Genomic DNA, 20,920 nt, shown 5'->3' with positions numbered 1-20,920 from the left:
CAGCTTGACCAATGCAAAAGGTCAAGTCGAGCATGACGCATTGTGGAATATAGGCTAGTATTCCTTACAGTGTTTGTTCTATACTGCATATTTAGGCAAATGTAGTCCATTCATGCAAAACATTTACATACTGTGTACAGTATCACTGCATGGCAATATAAAATGAAATATGCTATTCTGAACACATATCCTCATGCTTTTTCCATGAATTATAGTACATCCCTCTGATTCAATAAAATCACAACCTTTAAGCTGTTTTGACAACAAATGACTCAACCATGGTACAATGTTTTGATGAAAAATGCAGTTTTATTTAGTCAAATATTTAATGACTATATAGAACAAATGTCTGTTGTTTTTATGTCGTATTTTATGCATGTATTCATAGATTTAGCTAGCCTACTTGTTGTTGACTTACTAAACTTCTTTTCTTTTAAATCAAGTAAGATATTTTTTATATTTGCTGTCGACCATTGCAGCGCTGCATATCATCTGACTTATCAGCCTACCTCAAACCGGTGCTAAGTCACTTGTATAAAAACCTGTTCACATCAAGAATGATAACTATAATGATAACTATATTACCGTCAACACACCATATCGTTATTGTTCTGTTTTTTATAAGTAACGCTGCACAGTGAGTTATGTTGTCTGCTGCTTTAAAGTAGACATGAAATCAAAATTTACCCTATTTACTTTGTTAGCGCATATTACTAGTCTTGTGGTGAAGTTAATACACAGAAAAAAAACTGTTTGCCGTGGTAATCTTTAATCAAAATCTGAAAAGTTACAACAGGTGTTCACAGGGACTTTAAATGCTCGAGCTAAAGTCAGGTGGATTCTGATTGGCTGTCAATGTTTTTATCGTTCAAGTGATTCCAACGATATTGTTCTTTAAAGGATAACTGTCGCCAAAATGCAACCTAGGGTCTTTTTGTGAATCTACCCGAGCCAAACTTTAGTTTAAAAGCATAATTATAATGGAAACGCCACTTTTAAGTTTGACCGTATTTTCGTTTTCGGTCAAATTGCCTTTTGAATGGGAGTGCTTGGGGCACTACTATGATAGCATCAAAATCGCTATTTTTAAAACACTAAGAAGGCTCGACACAACATGAAACTCGAAGTATCACCAGGGGTACATGAACTCGAGCATTGAGAACATTGTTTGTGTACACAGAGTTTACTAAAAAGAAAGATTTTGATCAACTTACTGTAGCTGTGTCCGCCGGCATTTTGACAATCAAAAATAGTCGATCTCCGAATGCAACATAACAGGGAGGAGAGTAAAGATGGAAAGCTCCTAAAGCTTAGTTCCATATAAATTCACGGATAATTTTTTGTTTTGTCGTTAGTGAAAATCAATATTGACCTTGTATTTGAAAAAGGATCCTCATATAAGAAGCAATACTAAAATTCAGAGTCAGTTCATTCACATTCGGAGATCGACACATTCTTGTTGCTAGGCCGATTGTTTTGAACGTTGCAGGGAACTTAGTAAGCAAGATTAGGCCGCGTCCAAAATGTATTTGAAGAGCTGTCGGGGTCTTGTCTCCCGCCAAAACGCAATATTTACAACATTGGTTGCGGCAATAAGATCCCAAGGGATCTATTGAGAGCGTAAAAAGTTTCGGCGGTAGTTTTACAATTTCTTTTACGAAACGCTTTTTATTTTCCTTTCCCAACTTTTTATGTTAGGCCTACATTATTCCCGTCTTTTATTCTCTCCGCTTCTTTTCCCACCTGTCCTGCTGGATAGTGCATATCGAGTTCCAGCCCCCTCCTTTACCAGGTGGAGCGCATTTGCACAAATTCCCAAGTCGTGCATTTGGGAGGGAGGAGATATGGAGAGGGAGGAGATAGAGCAGGAGAGAAGGAGGTTTGAGAGGAGTTTATTCCCAAATACAACACTAGAGATAAACAGAGGAGCGAAAAAGACATGATTCAACAAATGCGCTAACATATATGCATGAGACTCAGGGGTTTGTTGGCTCGAGGAACACCTGGATCTGTGATTTACTGGATCTGCTACCTGGATGAGACGCTGGGGAGAAGAGCGTGGAAAGTGAGCCCTTTGGGATCTGTGATCAAGGAACAAAAACATTTAGCAGGTGAGGTGTTTTGTGGGTGAAACTCCCCAGTGTTCACAGTTTAGCATTTAGTTTGACTAATCAGACATGAGTGTTACTGTGTCTTTATTTCTGGATGGAGTGTATTTCCGTTCCTAAAGACATGGGACAGGTGACGGTAAATTGGATATTCCTCAGTGTTCACATGTTTCTGACTGAATTTGTTCATATTTCATTTTCATCATGTGTGCATTTATCATATAATCCAGTTTTTATTTATCTAATATTTTATGCACCAGGTATTAAATGGTACTATATCAGTGTGTGTGTATATAGGCTAGCTATATATATATACACTACCGTTCAAAAGTTTGGGGTCAGTATTCAGTAAGATTATTTTTTTTGTTTTTAAGAAGTATCTTCTGCTCACCAAGGCTGCATTTATTTGATTAAAAATACAAACAAAAACAGTAATATTATTAAATATTATTCCAATTTAAAACAGCTGTTTTCTATGTGAATATACAGTATATTTTAAAGTGTAATTTATTCCTGTGATCAAAGCTGAATTTTCAGCATCATTACTCCAGTCTTCAGTGTCACATGATCCTTCAGAAATCATTCTAATATGATGATTTGATGCTCAAGAAACATTCATTATTATTATCAATGTTGAAAACAGTTGTGTACAATTTTTTTCCAAAATTCTTTGATGAATAGAAAGTTCAAACGAACAGCATTTATCTGAAATCTAAAGCTTTTGTAACATTAAACACCACCGTTCAAAAGTTTGGGGTCAGTAAGAAATTTAATAAAAATTTTGGGGGAAATAAATAAAATAAATCAATACTTTTATTTATCAAGGATGGGTTAAACTGATCAAAAGTTACAGTAAAGACATTTATAATGTTAGAAAATATTCTATTTTAAATAAATGCTGTTCTTTTGAACTTTCTATTCATCAAAGAATTTTGAAAAAAAAATTGTACACAACTGTTTTCAACATTGATAATAATAATAATGAATGTTTCTTGAGCATCAAATCATCATATTAGAATGATTTCTGAAGGATCATGTGACACTGAAGACTGGAGTAATGATGCTGAAAATTCAGCTTTGATCACAGGAATAAATTACACTTTAAAATATATTAAAATAGAAAATTTTAAATTGTCATAATATTTCACAATATTACTGTTTTTTGTTTTTTTATCAAATAAATGCAGCCTTGGTGAGCAGAAGATACTTCTTTTAAAAACATTAAAAATCTTACTGACCCCAAACTTTTGAACGGTAGTGTATATGTGTGTGTATATATATATATATGTATATATATATATATATATATATATATATATATATATATATATATATATATATATAATTATATTATATATATATATATAATTATATTATATTTTATATATATATATATATATATATATATATATATATAATATTATATTTAATAATAATTTATATATGTATGTTCACATTTATTTAATTTATGTAGTATGCTATTTGATTATATAATACATTTGAAATATTATTTTAATTTATTTATAAACAAATATTATATTATACTAATATCTGTTAGTATATTTTATTTTTATTACATATTGTAACATTAACAATACATATACATGTATTCCTTTATTTATTTAATTTATGAAGTATGACAGTATATTATAAGTATATAATAACTTTTAAACATTTATATTATAACATATTAAATAAATAAATAAATAAATAAATATATATATATGTATTGAATTTTTTTTTTTAAATACTACTAAATTATATATTATAACATATATTTCTGGTATAATACATAACATGCTTGTTGTGTGATGACTCTTACTGTCTATTTGTCCCAGGTAAGCATGGAAACAGTCTAATGAATAACAGATTTTATGCAAGTGCCTGAGATACTGGCCACTGTCAAACTGACCTCTGTTAATATGGTTTTCATCCTTCTTTTCCACAACAGTCTCAATCTCTGTGTATTACTCCATCATGGCCGGTAGCAAGACTGAGAGAGGTTTGGTTATTACTGACATTTTATTACACATTTTCAAGCCTTTATATGCTCTTATTCAGCTTGCCCAAAATGAACAGAAAACTAGGATGAGTTATTCTATAAAATATAATGGTATAAATATCCTCCACATTAAAATTTTTATTTTAGATTCATCTTGCCAAATAGCAAGAGTTAAGACAGACCAACATCTGAGCGTTTCTGCAAACCTCAGAATATGTTGTGGGAAGACTTTATTTTTATTCAGCTTGGAAATATAATTAAATGATATTTAAGTATATTTAAAAAAAAAAAATGCTTCCCATGTGTTTTCCCCCTAAAATATCTTTGTATTTGTCTTTATGAACGTTACTGTTATGAAATGTAAAAAGCGAATAAAACAAATACATTTGAGTCTACAGTGTCTATAATTCACACATTGCATGCTACAATAATTATAACAGAAATCACAATCAGTAAACCACTTCAGGAAATTATGTATTGCATGCATGCTTTTTATATTACCCACATTTTAGTGTAAAAAAATTCCAATTATTAGGGTGATTCCTTTCTAACATTGAATGTTTTGGATGATGTGATGTTCAATCATCTTTTCTTTACTTGAACCCCTCAGGAGTCAGTTGGGAGGTGCGGGCCAACGGCCGTCATTTTCATCAGTCCTGTCGCCGCAAATCTTTCCTCTGTTTCCGCTGGGGGCGTTACGCTGTACGTGAGAAACCTTTTTGATTCATATTGGCTAGGGAGAAGTAGTTATGGAAGCGTTAAACAACATTTGATACCTTTGGGCTGCCTTCTGCTTCATATGTTGATGTCTTCAGCTGGTTTGAAAGCAAGTGCTAAGTTTTATTCATTACTTGACATGTTCCTAATGGGTTTTGTTGCCAGGACAATGTGGTGCGGAGCTACAAATACACCCCTCTGACCTTTTTGCCCCTTAACCTGTATGAACAGTTCCAACGAGCGGCCAATCTTTTCTTCCTACTCATTGTGGTTTTGCAGGTTTGTGGAGTTTTTCTGTGATACAAAGGTTCATGCAGCTAATTTAAGTTTAAATACCTAGCCCATGAGGAATATTTGACTAGCACATTTTCCCCCCCTGTAAATACTATAGAATACTATAGTTCAAGGTGGCCGCTCGAGTTCATGATGAAATGATGAATGATTCATGCTCTTTTGCAAATAGTGAGTCGAAAACACCTGCTGTTTGAAAAAGACTAAATGACATAGTCATGGCTGAAAATGGCATTCACCCTTTCTTACAATAAATTAGATAAATGAGAAAGCATAAAAAGATCACTTCATTTGTATAGAGTAAATATTTGAGTTTCATAAATCTTGGAGTACTTGACAGCTTTAACATTGGCTATTATATATTATTCTTGACCCTATTTAAGTCTGTATTGGAACTGGTGTGATGTATTAGCTTCATACGCCTCAAAGTATATTTTATGAAGATTTTTGTAAGCCATGTGATCCTGTGAGTATGTATGTGTATATATATATATATATATATATATATATATATATATATATATATATATATATATATATATAATATATAACAGAGCAACAGTTCTTCATGGAGTGCCGGATATTAAATATTCCTTATTCGTTTTACATTATTGTGTTTCTGTTTTAAAATGTAATATAAAATTCAAGGCTAAAGATTTGGGTGTTTCAAACTACTTTAAGTGTATATTTGAGTGTGTGTGTATGTATATATGTGTGTGTGTGTATATTTATACCAAATTATATATTTTTATACAATTTATATTCATACACACACACACACACACACACACACACACACACACACACACACACACACACACACACACACACACACACACACACATATACATGTAAATATATATACATCTAATAACAATCCATTGTTTATAATTATATATAAATACATAATTTTCAACAAGTTTCCTAATTTAAGTGAAAATGTAAGCTATTTTGTACATCTTTGGTTTCATTTACAGTGTGTTCCTATAATTGCAACCATCCCTTGGTACAGCACAATGCTTCCTTTGCTGTTTGTTTTGCTTGTGCGTGGATTTAAAGATCTGGCTACCGACGTGGTGAGTCTATCATTCTTGTCATTCTCTCAACCGATACTTTTAAACTACTTTCACTAATATTGAAGTTTGGAGACCAGTAGTAGCTCAGTTTTCAGCCATTTTCCCATTACTCCCATGTCTATGCATAATGCTCCCTCTGCTCCTATGCCTCTCAGGGGCGACGACGAAGTGATGTGCAAATTAACCAGCGCCCGTGTGACATTCTCACTCCTGAGGGGTAAGTAATACTGGCCTGGAGATAGTTGAGACCAAAGCTCCTCAGAAGCAAAACAAACATATCATCATCTGAGTTTAGATTTACAGAGAATCTTTCACTTCAAAAGTCTTCCTCTCTTGAATATCTCCTTTCCAGCTTCGAAACTGTTAAGTGGAAAGATGTGCGTGTTGGTGACATTCTCCGGATTCATAAGGACAAGGTCATACCTGTGAGTGTGTGCATCTGTGTTTCTAACCCAGCTACAGCAGCCCAAAAAAAGTATCTGGACACTTATATATTGTCATGTTTAAATTTTTCATTTCTTTGCACTACACACAAATACCAAACCATTTTTTGTCTCAAATTGATTCGTTGTGGATAGATCAAGTCATTTCCTACCTTAACAGGTTAACTACAGACATGTTTAGCTACGTTTGACGCCCATAAATATTCTCCTGTTGTTTATTTCAGGCAGATCTGCTACTCTTGTGCAGCACTGAGCCACACAGCCTTTGCTATGTAGAAACGGCAGATATTGATGGGTGAGAAGCGCATCTCACACTGGACAGACGCCAGAACTTCTCACGGCAGCTAAAAGCTAACTGCTAAACTACTCAGAAATGATAAACAAATGGTCACTGTGATATTCAAAGCAGTTCTATAAACTTGTTTTTTATGAATTTGATAATTATGGTGAAATAAACCCTCAAATAGACCATGTAATAATATACAAGTTGTGGAAAATTAGCACAAATGCTAACTAGCATTTGTTTTTCATGGTATTGTTCTGCTGTTTGGGCTAAACTACTCAGAATGACATCGCACACAAAAATGATAAATAAATGGTCACTGTGATATTCAAAGCAGTTCTATACACTGTTGTTTCTTATGAGTATATTATGGTGAAAAAAACCTCAAATATACCATGTTGTGGTAAATTAGCTCTAAAGTTAATGTACCATGGCTTCACGGTATTATTATGCTGTTCGGGCTAACCTATTTAGAATGACATCACACACAAAAAAGATAAACAAATGGTCACTGTGATAGCCAAAGCAGTTCTATGTACTTGTTTTTTATGAATTTGATAATTATGGTGAAATAAACCCTCAAATAGACCATGTAATAATATACAAGTTGTGGAAAATTAGCACAAATGCTAACTAGCATTTGTTTTTCATGGTATTGTTCTGCTGTTTGGGCTAAACTACTCAGAATGACATCGCACACAAAAATGATAAATAAATGGTCACTGTGATATTCAAAGCAGTTCTATACACTGTTGTTTCTTATGAGTATATTATGGTGAAAAAAACCTCAAATATACCATGTTGTGGTAAATTAGCTCTAAAGTTAATGTACCATGGCTTCACGGTATTATTATGCTGTTCGGGCTAACCTATTTAGAATGACATCACACACAAAAAAGATAAACAAATGGTCACTGTGATAGCCAAAGCAGTTCTATGTACTTGTTTTTTATGAATTTGATTATTATGGTGAAATAAACCCTCAAATAGACCATGTAATAATATACAAGTTGTGGAAAATTAGCACAAATGCTAACTAGCATTTATTTTTCATGGTATTGTTCTGCTGTTTGGGCTAAACTACTCAGAATGACATCGCACACAAAAAAGATAAATAAATGGTCACTGTGATAGCCAAAGCAGTTCTATGAACTTGTTTTTTTACGAACTTGATTATTTTGGTGAAAAAAAATCCCTCAAACATACCATGTTGTGGAAAATAAGCTCTAATGCTAATGTAGCATGTTTTCACTGTATTATTCGGCTGTTTGCAGAGAAACCAACTTGAAGTTCCGCCAGGCTCTGACTGTAACTCATGCTGAGCTGAATGGAGAGTCAGCTAAGCAAAACCTGGGGTCTTTTGATGGTTTGTATGGACTCTTTGGGCAAACATTGGAGCCATTCATTCGTAGTGACCAAAAGATAAGCTTTCGCTCTCCCTCTTTTATACCTCAGGTATTGTGTGGTGTGAGGAACCAAATGGTAATCTGCATTCTTTCAAAGGTGAGTTGCATTGGAAAGGAGAGCGCCACCTTCTGGACACAGACCACCTGCTCCTCCGTGGAACTGTACTGCGAAACACAGACACAGCCTATGGACTGGCTATATACACAGGTAAGTCAAATCTGTGCTAAGGTGAATGCTGACAGCTGGTTGAAATGCACGGAGCCCCGCAATGGACACGTTGATGGAAAAAAATGAGAAGGGAGGAAAAATGTGTTAATACGTCAATGCTCTACATTCTCTCGCCAATATTTTCCATTGCCCTGAGAAACGTGCAAAAATGCTACGTTTTTGGGGGAAAGCAAACTTTTGCGAGAGAATGCAAAAGCATTGAAATATATTTTTTGCTCACATCTAATTTTTTCATCACCATGTCCTTTGAGGGGTTCTGTAGAAATGGCCTTAGACAAATGAAAAATGAAATGGATTTATTTGACCTCAACAGGCTCGGATAGTAAAATTCTGCAAAACTGTGGCCGTCTGAAACTGAAGAAAACACGGGTGGAAATATTACTAAACAAAACGGTGTTGGTGGTAAGAGAGAGGAAGAAACTTCATACGTACAGTAACTCTTAGTTGATATACAGTAGATACTATATCAACTATTATCTAACATAAAATTGACCTAGCATGACCAGTAGCTTGCTTGACCTTCTTGACTATATAAAACCATTAAAATCATATGTAAATATCATATCATATTTGTACATAATCAGTTATTTGATTAATTGTAGTAAGATAATCTACCTTAACCTAATCTACCAAAATTATAAGTGGGAAGACAATTAAATAATCTTTTAAATAAGACAATTAAAGTATATATGTACAGTATAAATATTATTTAATGTTTATTTCTAGAAATAAATTAAAAACAACTAATTTAGGGGTTACACATGTCTCAAATGTTGATAACAAAAATGCAAATTTGTATTTTATGTATGTTTTTAGTATATTGACCACCTGAGGTTGACAAACTAATATTATTTAGATATAAATGTTTCCTATCATGGATCTGTTCCATGCCTAAATCACTATATGTCATGTTTCAGATTCTGCTCTTCATGCTGACGACGACTCTCCTCCTCGCTGTGGGCGCAGGGTTATTTGAGTACAGGGTTTCCCCTCAGTACGAAGTTGTGTCTGTCTTGCAGCGTGACTCCTCGCCTGCCTACCTGGGCTTCCTCTCCTTCTGGGGCTACATCATTTTGCTTAGTCCTTCTATGCCCATATCTCTCTATATAACGTAACAGTGGCTCTCCATATTCTCATTATACCTTCCTTTGAGATTTAGATCCTTTTATCTCTGAATATTTTGCTCACTGATTCGTTGTCCCACACCAGATTTGAAGTGATCCACGTGGTGCACTGTTTCCTGATTGGCCGGGATGTTGAGATGTACTGGGAGGACAGTGACAGCCCCGCTCAGGCCCGTACAACCAACCTGAATGAGGAATTGGGTCAGGTGGGCCACCTACTCAGCGACAAAACCGGCACTCTCACGCAGAACCGTCTGCTCTTTCGTCAGTGCTTCATCGCCGGACACATTTACGGTCCGTCAATTTCTTTGACGCTCTTTTCAGCCTTCTTTATTTTAAAATTTCAATAATGACATTTGTCTGTTTGTTCAGGTGACATGGCAGGGGAATTCAAGGTAGGATTTAAGAGATTAATTTATTCCTGTTTAAATCTACTGACACAGAACACATCACACTTTTATTTCTATATCAAGCCACTAGACTTAAGCTGGAACCGGTTTTCCTGTGGTGGAATGAAGTTTTCCGACCAGCGATTGGTGGACAAGCTGCGTGAACGGAGCAGCCCGGAGTGCCAAGAGTTCTTCACCGCTCTGGCTCTTTGTCACACTGTCATGAGCGAGTGGAGGGATGGTTGGTAGAAATGCCACTTATTCTGCCATTATCACAATTTATCACAACATTGTATTTGCTAGAGGTAAGGAAGATGAAATTATTAAAATATAGCTGCAAGATACAATTAAAGGGGCAGCAATACAATAGATTTTATTAGAATATACGACTATTGGCCACCAGGGGGCCCCAAAGTTAACATTGATCAACAGGACATTACTCCCAGTGCAGAAGAATCACATGTTCAAAACCCCCCCTTTTCCTGTTTGGTCTAAAAAATTGGTTATTGACCATGCAGATTGTCAGCAAAAACATTGATTTCTGTTTGAACGTTTGGGGTCGGTGCCATTTTTTAAAATGGTTTTTAAAGGAAATCTCTTATTTTTATCAAGACAGCATCTAAAAAAATACATAAACAGTAATATTGTGAAATATTATTACAATTTAAAATAACTGAATATATTTGAAAATGTAATTTATTCCTGTGATGTGAAAGCTAAATTTACAGCATCATTACTCCAGTCTTCAGTGTCACATGATCCTTCAGAAATCACTCTAATATGCTTATTTGCTGCTCAAGAAACATTTCTTATTATTATCAATGTTGAAAACGATTTAATATTTTTGTGGAAACCGTAATACCTTTTTTTCAGGATTCTTTGATGAATAGAAAGTTCAAAAGAACAGCATGTATTTAAAATAGAAATGTTTGGTAACATTAAAAAAGTCTTTACTGTCACTTTTAATCAACTTAATGTGTCCTTGTTGAATAAAAGTATTAATTTCTTAAAAAACAAATCGTACTGACCCCAAACTTTTGAACAGTAGTGTAACTTTTAAGCTGCTAGAAGGTTTGAGAGGATTTACGAACTTCCTTCCTACAGAATTAGAATAAGAATAAAATGAACAAATACAATAGGTGCCTACACCTTTTTGATGCTTTAACCCTAATGAACAGATGCCAGATGGAATATTGCACTGAAACAATCCTAAAATAGAAAGACATGTAAAAAAGTAAATTGTGTTTTATGAATACAGGTTTACCTCATTACCAGGCTGCCTCTCCAGATGAAGAAGCTCTGGTCTGTGCAGCGCGGGAGCTCGGTTTGGTGTTTCTGTCTCGCACACGTGAGACTCTCACCATCAGTGAGATGGGCCTCACGCGAAACTATCAGCTCCTGGCCATCCTGGACTTCACCAGCAAGAGGAGACGCATGTCAGTGCTGGGTGAGTTTCAACAACTGCTCTTTAAGGGTTAGTTCACCCAAAAATGTTTAATTCAGTCATCATTTACTCACCCTCATGTCACTCCAAACAAAAAACATTGTTCATCTTCAGAACACAAATGAAAATCTTTTTAATGAAATCGGAGAACTTTCTGTCCCTCCATAGACAACTACGCAACTGACTCTTTGACGCTTCAAAAAGTTCATAAAGAGATCATAAAACTAATCCATATGAATTGAGCGGTTTAGTCCAAATTTTCTGAAGAGACTAATCACTTTATATGACGAACCTTTAAAGATATAGTTCACCAATAAATGAAAATTCTGTCATTTACTCCTCTTCATGTGATTCCAAACTTTCTTGTGAAAAATAAAACAAAATATTCTGAAGAACTCAATGGGGTCCAAAACAACATTGATTGGAATCTGTTGTCTTTCATTGTATCTGCAAACATTTTTAAAACTCCCATTTGCATTTTGTCAAATTTCAGAATGATGAAGTTACAACCCAAAGTATACTTCAGTTATGACGTGAACTCTTAGCGTTCACGTACAGCCGAACGTGTAATCTTTCAAAGTATACTCCATTTGATGGCGTCCGCTGAACACATGCGCACTAGAAAGATTAATTCGTGTCCAGTGTCTGAGCTATTTCTCTCCAGAGGGTAATAGCGATAATAACTTTTTTTTTTTTACTAGTTTAAGCTGGAGTTGCATGTTTTTCTTAAAGGGACAATGTGTAGCTTTTTAGGTATTTTATTATCTAAAATCTATATTTTTATTCATAAATATGCCCTCAATGGTGTACAAATACCTATGCCAATGTTCAGACTAATCCTCGTAAACGAAGAATTTATTATCTTTATATACATGGGACGGGTAAGTCCACGGAGGCTTCCATGTAGTTCCGCCATCTTGAAAAACTATAATAGCAGAGAGGGACAAAAAGTACTAGGCCAACACGTTTCCACAACGCGTTTCGTTCAGAGCCAGCGTCACGTGACTGAAGCCAGCAGAAGCGGAGGAGCAGAGAAGTGAGAGGCGCTTGTCACTGCCGCGGCAAGTTTAAAAGGCTGCACTGCACGGTTATTTATACACCGTTCATTCATACATACATATGAGTCACAGGATAAGGAGTCCTCGTCGTCGAAAAAGTCCAAAATAGATCGTAAAAGGAAACGTGACCGGAGATTACAAAAACAAGGGTTACTGTCAGGATAGCTAATGCAGGAGAAAGCTTTCAAAAGAGACCCTGAAGTTGCCTGCTTTCTTCTCGACAGGTAAGTCAATGTTACAGTCTTAATTACAAGCTTTTTTTTCATTGCTTGGTTGTGTACTTTATTATATAGACAGTCGAACATTTATAGTTAAAAGTTAAACAGGCTCTTTGATGAATAGCAGCTATTGAGTAAAGTAACGTTAGAGAAGGCTCTGATGATGATGATATCTAACAATGCACATACTTCAAAAAATATAACGAGTAAAGAAGGCATTACTACTAATTACCATAGTTAATGTTTTTGACAGTCAGTAGTTCATACTGTAACATTCTTTTTTTCGTTGTTTCAAGTTTCAGTTTGTTTTAAATAACAAACATGTTCACCCGAAGAAAAACTCGAAGTGCTATTATAAGACATCCTGTCATAGCTTTTTGGTACATAACAGCTACCGTAGATGCAACGCGCATTTGAAAAAGTGAGGCGCTGGAGAGCATTATTCGTTTGAATGCAAAATACAATTTCACCACTAGATGGGAGAAATTCCTACACAATGTCCCTTTAACCCCTTCACTCTAGTGCTCCTTAAAGGAGAAGTTCACTTTTGAAAAAACTTTTGCTGATAATTTACTCACCCCCATGTCATCCAAGATGTCCATGTCTTTCTTTCTTCAGTCGAAAAGAAATTAAGGTTTTTGATGAAAACATTCCAGGATTTTTCCACATATTATGGATTCCATTGGGACCCAAACGGTTCAAGGTCCAAATGACAGTTTCATTGCCGCTTCAAAGGGCTTTAAACGATACCAGACGATGAATAAGGGTCTTATCTAGCGAAACGATCGGTCATTTCAAAAATAAAATAAAAAGTTGACGTTTTATAAGCACAAATGTTCGCCTTGCTCTGTTCTGTGATGCGCGTTCGTGACGTCACGTAATACGCAATTACGTTGAAAAGGTCAAGTTTGATGTGTTTACAAATGTGCGGAAGGAGGACCATATAAACATTTTCAAATGTATTTGTGTCAGTTTATCGTTTAAAATGCCCATTTCGTGTGCGCATCCTGAGTGTTTTAATATTAAAAAGCCAAAAAGAACATTTTCTTCAATTTTTCAAGCGTGACCTTTTCAACGTAATTGCGTATTACGTGACGTCACGAACGCGCATCACAGAACAGAGCAAGCCGAACATTTGTGCTTATAAAACGTCAACTTTTTATTTTATTTTTGAAATGACCGATCGTTTCGCTAGATAAGACCCTTATTCATCGTCTGGTATCGTTTAAAGCCCTTTGAAGCGGCAATGAAACTGTCATTTGGACCTTGAACCGTTTGGGTCCCAATGGAATCCATAATATGTGAAAAAATCCTGGAATGTTTTCATCAAAAACCTTAATTTCTTTTCGACTGAAGAAAGAAAGACATGGACATCTTGGATGACATGGGGGTGAGTAAATTATCAGCAAAAGTTTTTTTAAAAGTGAACTTCTCCTTTAATGCAAGGGTATATTGTTGCTGTCGCAACCAAACTTCATGAGAACACATAATTATTTTACGAGTTGGCAATTTCGTATGAATTTGTACGGCACATATGCGATGCATAAAATTCACGGCACATATGCGAACTGAGCGTACAGTACGAGTGGATGACGATCCGCGCTGATGACGAAATTTACATTATGCACACTGTACACATACCCTGGCATATGCATAAGAATCAAAGAATACTTTGGGCTTAACTGTATGGGTGTGTGTGTATAGTGCGGGACCCTGGAGGACTGTTGAAGCTGTACTGTAAAGGTGCAGATATGGTCATTCTGGAGAGGCTTCAGGGGGACTGGCTACTTCAGGAGAGTACCGAGAGAGCTCTAGAGGTGAGGCGACTTTAAGAGGAAACACGTTAGAGTAAGAGCTGATGTACGACGCAGTTGTTCATGTTTTTGGATGTGTGTGCGGTTGTCAGCTGTTTGCTCAGGGCTGTCTGAGGACTCTGTGTGTGGCGGTGCGCTCTGTTCCCGAAACCCTGTGGACGGAGTGGAGCCGCGCCCTCAGTCAGGCGGGCACAGCGACGGGTAACCAGGACACTGCGCTCGAAGACATATATGATCAAATGGAAAAAGACTTAACGGTACTCAAAGGGAGTTATTATGAGACAAATCAGTCTCTGGAGTCAACTTAAGGCAAATGATCAAATGGTTTAGCATTGTGTTATAAAACAATCCTGTTTGTGTAGCTGCTGGGTGTGACGGCTATTGAGGATCGTCTCCAGGAAGGTGTACCCGAGACCATCGCCTCCCTGCGGAGGGCGGGGGTGAAGGTGTGGGTGCTGACGGGAGACAAAACAGGTGCTGTGTTTTAGCATATAAGTTGGTTTGAAGAAGCGAAATTAAAATAAATGAATGTTGTCTGCTACTTCTTTTCAACAGAAACGGCTGTGAATGTGGGATACGCGTGCAAACTGATGGATCCAGACACAATCCTGATTGAAGGGGAGGAGCTTAGGTCAGAAACATTCCTATTATGCTAATCTGAGCTTTTGTCTTAATCAGCTGTTGCTGTGACAAGTCAAAATGCTGCATCACAATTTGCAAACTAGCCAATAAGCTAAATTTGTATTAGTTTGGTCCACATCATAATTTTTTTTAAATGGTATGTTTTTTTTATTTTTATATATATATACGTGTATAATAATATTAATTAATAAAATAATAAAAATTATAATTGTATTAATAAAATTAATAATTGAATGTATAATTATACTTTTTAAATAACTAGTAAGAATAATAACAATAATAACAATTAACAATAAAATAACAAAATATTTATTAACAAATTAAAAATTATTAACAATAAATAATTAAATTATTAACAATAAATAATTAAAAATTAAATAACATTAAATAAAAATGTAAAATTAATTATACTATTTAAATAATTAGTAAGAAAAATAACAATAATAATAATTAAAAAATAACAATAAAATATTTATTATACAAATAAAATATTTTAACAATAAATTAAAAATGAAATATTAAACATAAAAAATAACAACTATTGTTATTGTTTCCTCCAAAATTGCAATAGCTTTTTAAATGTATAATTACATTATTTAAAACATTAGTAAGAATAATAATAACAGTAATTAAAAATTAGCAATAAAATATTTATTAACAAATAAAAATAATTATTAGCAATAAATAATTAACAATTAAAATGAAATAACCTTAAATTAAAATGAAATATTAAACAATAGCAATAGCTTTTTAAATGCTTGACTCTAAAAGTTGAACTTAAAGGTAATACATTTAGCAAAAAGCTCAAACTTGCATGTAAACAGTACGCGAGAAGGGGGTCTGAGATAATGACACAATTTTATGACCCATAATTTCTGTAGATTTCATCCGGACCTACCACATTCACCATGTTTTCATTGTTATGTGACCAACCAGTGTTATTTGTCTCATTTCACTGCCATTCACTAACCCTGTTTGATAGTAAATTGTCCTCTGGATGTGTACTTCAGAATATTGGTGGAAGTAGAAAGTCATCCTGGTACTTTTCGCCAATTGTTTAATGAATACTACAACCTCAAAGTGTGTGTGCTACCTGTCACCAGTTAAGCATAGTAGAAGTATGCAAGCTGATTCACAACCAATTGGCCATTCTGATTGGTTTCTATTTTTGTCACGTCACACTAGATAGCCACACACACGGTGACATTTCTTTGGATGCAGCCAATATAGCTGTCTGTTAAGCACTTAATATGTTCTGATTGGCTGTGATATTGTGAGAACAGAATACTTGACGCTGGAAATTTGTTGCATCGCACCTGGTTAGAACATGCACAGTGTTACAAAGATACACATATACACGAAATATAAGACAACATGACTGTTGTCAATATCTACAGGCAGCTTCTAGAGTCTCCTTCTCCAGATGTTCGTCTCATGTCTAAAGAGACAGAGGTTTGGACCACAGACAGGAGAGCAGAGAAGAGCAAAGCTGCGCTTGTCATCTCGGGTCCTGAACTGGTGAGCATTTAAAGCCAAAGGTTTATAAATAAATAAAAAATATCACGACTGTTTAAAGGTTTAGGGTCAGTGAGATAAAAATGTAACACTTAAAGAGAGAAATTAATACTTTTGTTCAGCAAGAATGCGTTAAATTATGGAAGCTTGTTTCCACCACTGAATAAAAAATAAAAAAGGTAATTGCGACTTTAAATCACGCAATTCCGACTTTGCCTCGCACTCGCGACTTTATATTACGCAATTCTGGCTTTGTCTCGCAATTGCAACTTTATATCACACAAATCTGACTTTGTCTCGCAATTGCTACCTTATATCACGCAATTTTGACTTCACAACTCACAATTCCGACTTTATATCACGCAATTCTGACTTTATAACTCACAATTACGAGTTTATATCACGCAATTCTGACTTTGTCTCGAAAATGTGACCTTATATCACGCAATTCTGACTTTATAACTCGCAATTGCGACTTTATATCACGCAATTCCGACTTTGTCTCGCAATTGCGACTTTATATCACGCAATTCCGACTTTGTCTCGCAATTGCAACTTTATATCATACAATTTTGACTTTGTCTCGAAAATGTGACCTTATATCACGCAATTCTGACTTTATAACTCGCAATTGCGACTTTGTATCACGCAATTCCGACTGTCTCGCAATTGCGATTTTATATCACGCAATTCCGACTTTGTCTCGCAATTGCGAATTTATATCACACAATTGTGAAAAACGAAGTCAGAATTGTGAGATGTTAACTCGCAATTGCGAGAGAAAAAGTAAGAATTGTGAGATGATGATGATGATAATAATAATAATAATAATAATTCATTACATTTATATAGTGCTTTTCTCTGCACTCAAAGCGCTTTACATAGAAGGGGGGAATCTCCTCAACCACCACCAATGTGCAGCATTCACCTGGATGATGCGACGGCAGCCATATTGCGCCAGAACGCCCACCACACACAAGCTTATTGGTGGAGAGGAGACAGAGTGATGAAGCCAATCAGTAAATGGGGATGATTAGGAGGCCATGATGGACAGAGGCCACTGGGCAAATTTGGGATTTCTTTTTGACCCCAGAGAGTCAGGACCTCGGTTCAACGTCTCATCCGAAGGACGGATAACAAGTCGCAGTTACCTTTTTTCAATTTTTTTATTCTGTGGTGAAAACAAGCTTCCATATTAAATTGATCAAAATGTCAAAAAAAAAAAAAAAAAGACTAAATAGAAGACTTTAGTAGATTTCTATTCATCAAAGAATCCAAATATGAAATGTTTCTTGAGCAGCAAATAAGCATATTAGAATGATTTCTGAAGGATCATGTGACACTGAAGACTGGAGTAATGATGCTGAAAATTCAGCTTTGCCATCGCAGGAATAAATTACATTTTAAAATATATTACCATAGAAAACAGTTATTTTAAATTGTAATAATATCTCACAATATGTCTTACTATCTACTTTCTGTACATTACAGGCAGAATTGACCAAAACGCCAGAATGGGGGGCGAAGTTTGTAGCTCTCTCTGATCAGTGCCAATCTGTGCTCTGCTGCCGTGTGACACCGGCACAAAAGGCCGAAGTGGTCGAGATGGTCAGGAAACATTCGACTTCGATTACCATGGCAATAGGAGATGGCGCCAACGACGTGAACATGATCAAGAGTGAGAAAAAACAGTAACTATTTTAATGCATCATTATTTGTTATTTGGCTAAATAAATCAAACTTGCACATTGCTAATAAATAAAAATCTCTGATATTGACTAGCGGCACATATTGGCGTGGGTCTTTGCGGCGTGGAGGGAAGTCAGGCGGTGCAGAATGCAGATTTCGCTCTGGCGCAGTTCAGCTTCCTCCGCAGGCTGCTGCTGGTGCACGGGCACTGGTCCTACTATCGCATCTGCATCCTTCTGCGCTATTTCCTCTACAAAACCACTGCTTTTGCTCTAGTTCACGTCTGGTACAGTTTCTACAATGGCTTCAGCGCTCAGGTATAGAGCAACTAGGTCACTTAATCCACTTTACACCCACCAACCCCAACCACACTTTCAAAATATCTGCTATTACAGTCAAACTGAGATCTGTTTGAGATTAAATCAACATGCAACATTATCTGATAATAAATTACATCAGCAGCTTTTTTTGGTGCATTTTCTGCTCTCTTTTTCCAGCCCATGTACGAGAGCTGGTTTATTAGCCTCTACTCAACAATGTACACGTCTCTGCCTATACAGTGCGTGGGTTTTTTTGAACAGGTAAGCCAAATACAGAGCATTTTGTCCAATCATTCACAACAAATCCAAAAGCTGATTGGTTCATCTGTCAGTCTATCTGTTTACATTGACTCTGGGATAGGACGTGAGTGCCAAGAGCTGTCTGTGCTGGCCGGAGATCTACTCCATTGGACAGAAGAAGCAGCTTTTCAATCCTTTTGTTGTGGCCGTCACACTCCTCTACTCCCTATACACCTCCATCATCATTTTCTTCATACCTATGGGAATATTGCAGTACTCTGCTCTCGATTTTCAAACCTTAGCCGTTACGGTGGAAACGTCTGTGGTGCTCACCACCACTGTCGAGGTAAATAGACGGCATAAATAAAGGCGGCAATATTTACGTTACAAACAATTGTGACAGTGATAACTGTATTATCTTGTTCGTGTCTTGTGGGTTTTAGGTTATTCTACATACAAAATTCTGGACCAAGTGGAACATCGCAGCAGTCATCTTTAGTTTAGTGGTGTTCTTTCTGTCCACGCTGGCTCTCCATAGCACTCGACTCTTCACTGCATCACCTAAAGACTACTTTTTCCTGGGTATTCATGTCTGCAGATTAATAATAATTCATATAAATTGCATATCTCTAGATGAAGAGACAAAATACATTTAATCATGTAGTAAACTTTCTATATATCACCTAATCAGGCTTTCTGTTTTTTAAAAACAGTCATTACGAAGAACAATTTTAGCTATTTTTAATTATCGTTTGTTTTTGTTTTTTAAATTTTAGACCGTAGAATAACAAAAAATTATATTTCTATGATTTTAGTTGTTGCCATGACTTATCCAGTAATCACAAATGACTGCAAAAGGTTTTGTAAAAATAATAATATAGATTTTCAAAATAACCTTAACTGAATGAACATTAGAAAAATTAAATGCATAAAAAAATATTAGAAAAAAATGGATATAAATATGAATAATGATCATGTTAATCATGTTTTCAAAATGTGGAATCCTGCATGATGTATTTATTCATGTAGGCCACCAGAGGGCAAATGTAAGAAGTCTTTACAGTGAATTTCAGCCAGAAATCCTTTAATGTCGAACTTGTCGAATTTTGAATTTTCAGGAGCATCACCAAATGCTTTCAGTACCCCTGAGGTTTGGCTGACCATATTTGTGACCACCTGTATTGCTGTCCTCCCCTCAATAACCATACGAGCCTTAGGTGTTGTGTTAACAAACCCCAACAAACATAAGGTAGATCCTTACTTTTTCTAATTAACATAACATATATTACATGTTGTGTTATTGATTATGCTCACCGTACTTTGCTTTTTACACATGTAGATACACAGTTCAAAGAAGGAGTCTGTTGAGCTGCAAAGGTTTCGGAGAGGTACCTTTCAGCGTCGTTCATCCTATGCGGTGTCCCAAGGGAAAGGCTTTGGTAAGTTAATCACCACAGGAGTCGGGCTTCATTCTGCAGCGCCCCCAAAGGACGGGAGAGTTACAGCAGATGGTCTGAAGAAAGAATCTCCACAGGGTTCACAGAGAGAAATGAATGGTGATGTTTCATGCTAGCATCTTCAGTGTGTTTTGTCATGCACAAAAAATGTAAATGAAATGTCAGTAGCAAATATTGTAACCAAAGGTCAGTGGTCCACAAATCCAGGATTTTTGGCGCATTTCCAAAATGGAGGCCCATCATACACCTAATCCAATTGCTAGCGATATATAACATCTTTTGTACATTTTGGGTTGGGTTTGTACATTTTAAAATGCAAAACAGTTGTTTTTTTTGTCTTAGTACTGTACGCATAAATAGGGACAAACAGCTGATTGGGTAAATCCCATGATCTTTAGTTTTGTAATATTTGAATATACTTGTCTTTTAAATATACTTGTATTTTTGCAACAAAA

At 35.6% G+C, this 20,920-nt stretch overlaps 1 protein-coding gene across 1 annotated transcript; it reads left to right on the top strand.

Annotated features, from left to right (window-relative positions):
• The first annotated feature begins 619 nt into the window (after window positions 1–619).
• atp8b3 (ATPase phospholipid transporting 8B3) lies at window positions 620–20,920 on the top strand. The gene is made up of 28 exons (XM_082138818.1): window positions 620–2,111; window positions 4,060–4,110; window positions 4,721–4,812; window positions 4,993–5,106; window positions 6,096–6,194; window positions 6,350–6,411; window positions 6,547–6,619; window positions 6,862–6,932; window positions 8,195–8,286; window positions 8,376–8,534; window positions 8,869–8,957; window positions 9,473–9,666; window positions 9,765–9,973; window positions 10,052–10,074; window positions 10,153–10,309; window positions 11,327–11,515; window positions 14,493–14,605; window positions 14,695–14,859; window positions 14,965–15,076; window positions 15,158–15,233; window positions 16,642–16,762; window positions 18,251–18,437; window positions 18,542–18,765; window positions 18,946–19,029; window positions 19,130–19,354; window positions 19,452–19,590; window positions 20,127–20,257; window positions 20,348–20,920. Exons 1-28 carry the CDS (start codon window positions 1,970–1,972, stop codon window positions 20,579–20,581), a joined length of 3,627 nt encoding a protein of 1,208 aa, XP_081994944.1. The 5' UTR covers window positions 620–1,969; the 3' UTR covers window positions 20,582–20,920.

This window comes from Leuciscus leuciscus (assembly GCF_965113295.1).
Source record: "Leuciscus leuciscus genome assembly, chromosome: 15".
Taxonomy (NCBI): domain Eukaryota; kingdom Metazoa; phylum Chordata; class Actinopteri; order Cypriniformes; family Leuciscidae; genus Leuciscus; species Leuciscus leuciscus.
Note: the sequence above shows the minus strand (reverse complement) of the source record. Positions and strands in the feature narration are given on the sequence as shown.

What these genes read in the sequence shown, in the direction of transcription:
- atp8b3 (XM_082138818.1), top strand. Translation starts at nt 1,970, where the DNA reads ATGAGACTCAGGGGTTTGTTGGCTCGAGGAACACCTGGATCTGTGATT. An exon ending in ACATGGCAGGGGAATTCAAG is followed by an intron (nt 10,075 to 10,152) that starts GTAGGATTTAAG and finishes TTCTATATCAAG; the next exon opens with CCACTAGACTTAAGCTGGAA. An exon ending in CATGAGCGAGTGGAGGGATG is followed by an intron (nt 10,310 to 11,326) that starts GTTGGTAGAAAT and finishes TTATGAATACAG; the next exon opens with GTTTACCTCATTACCAGGCT.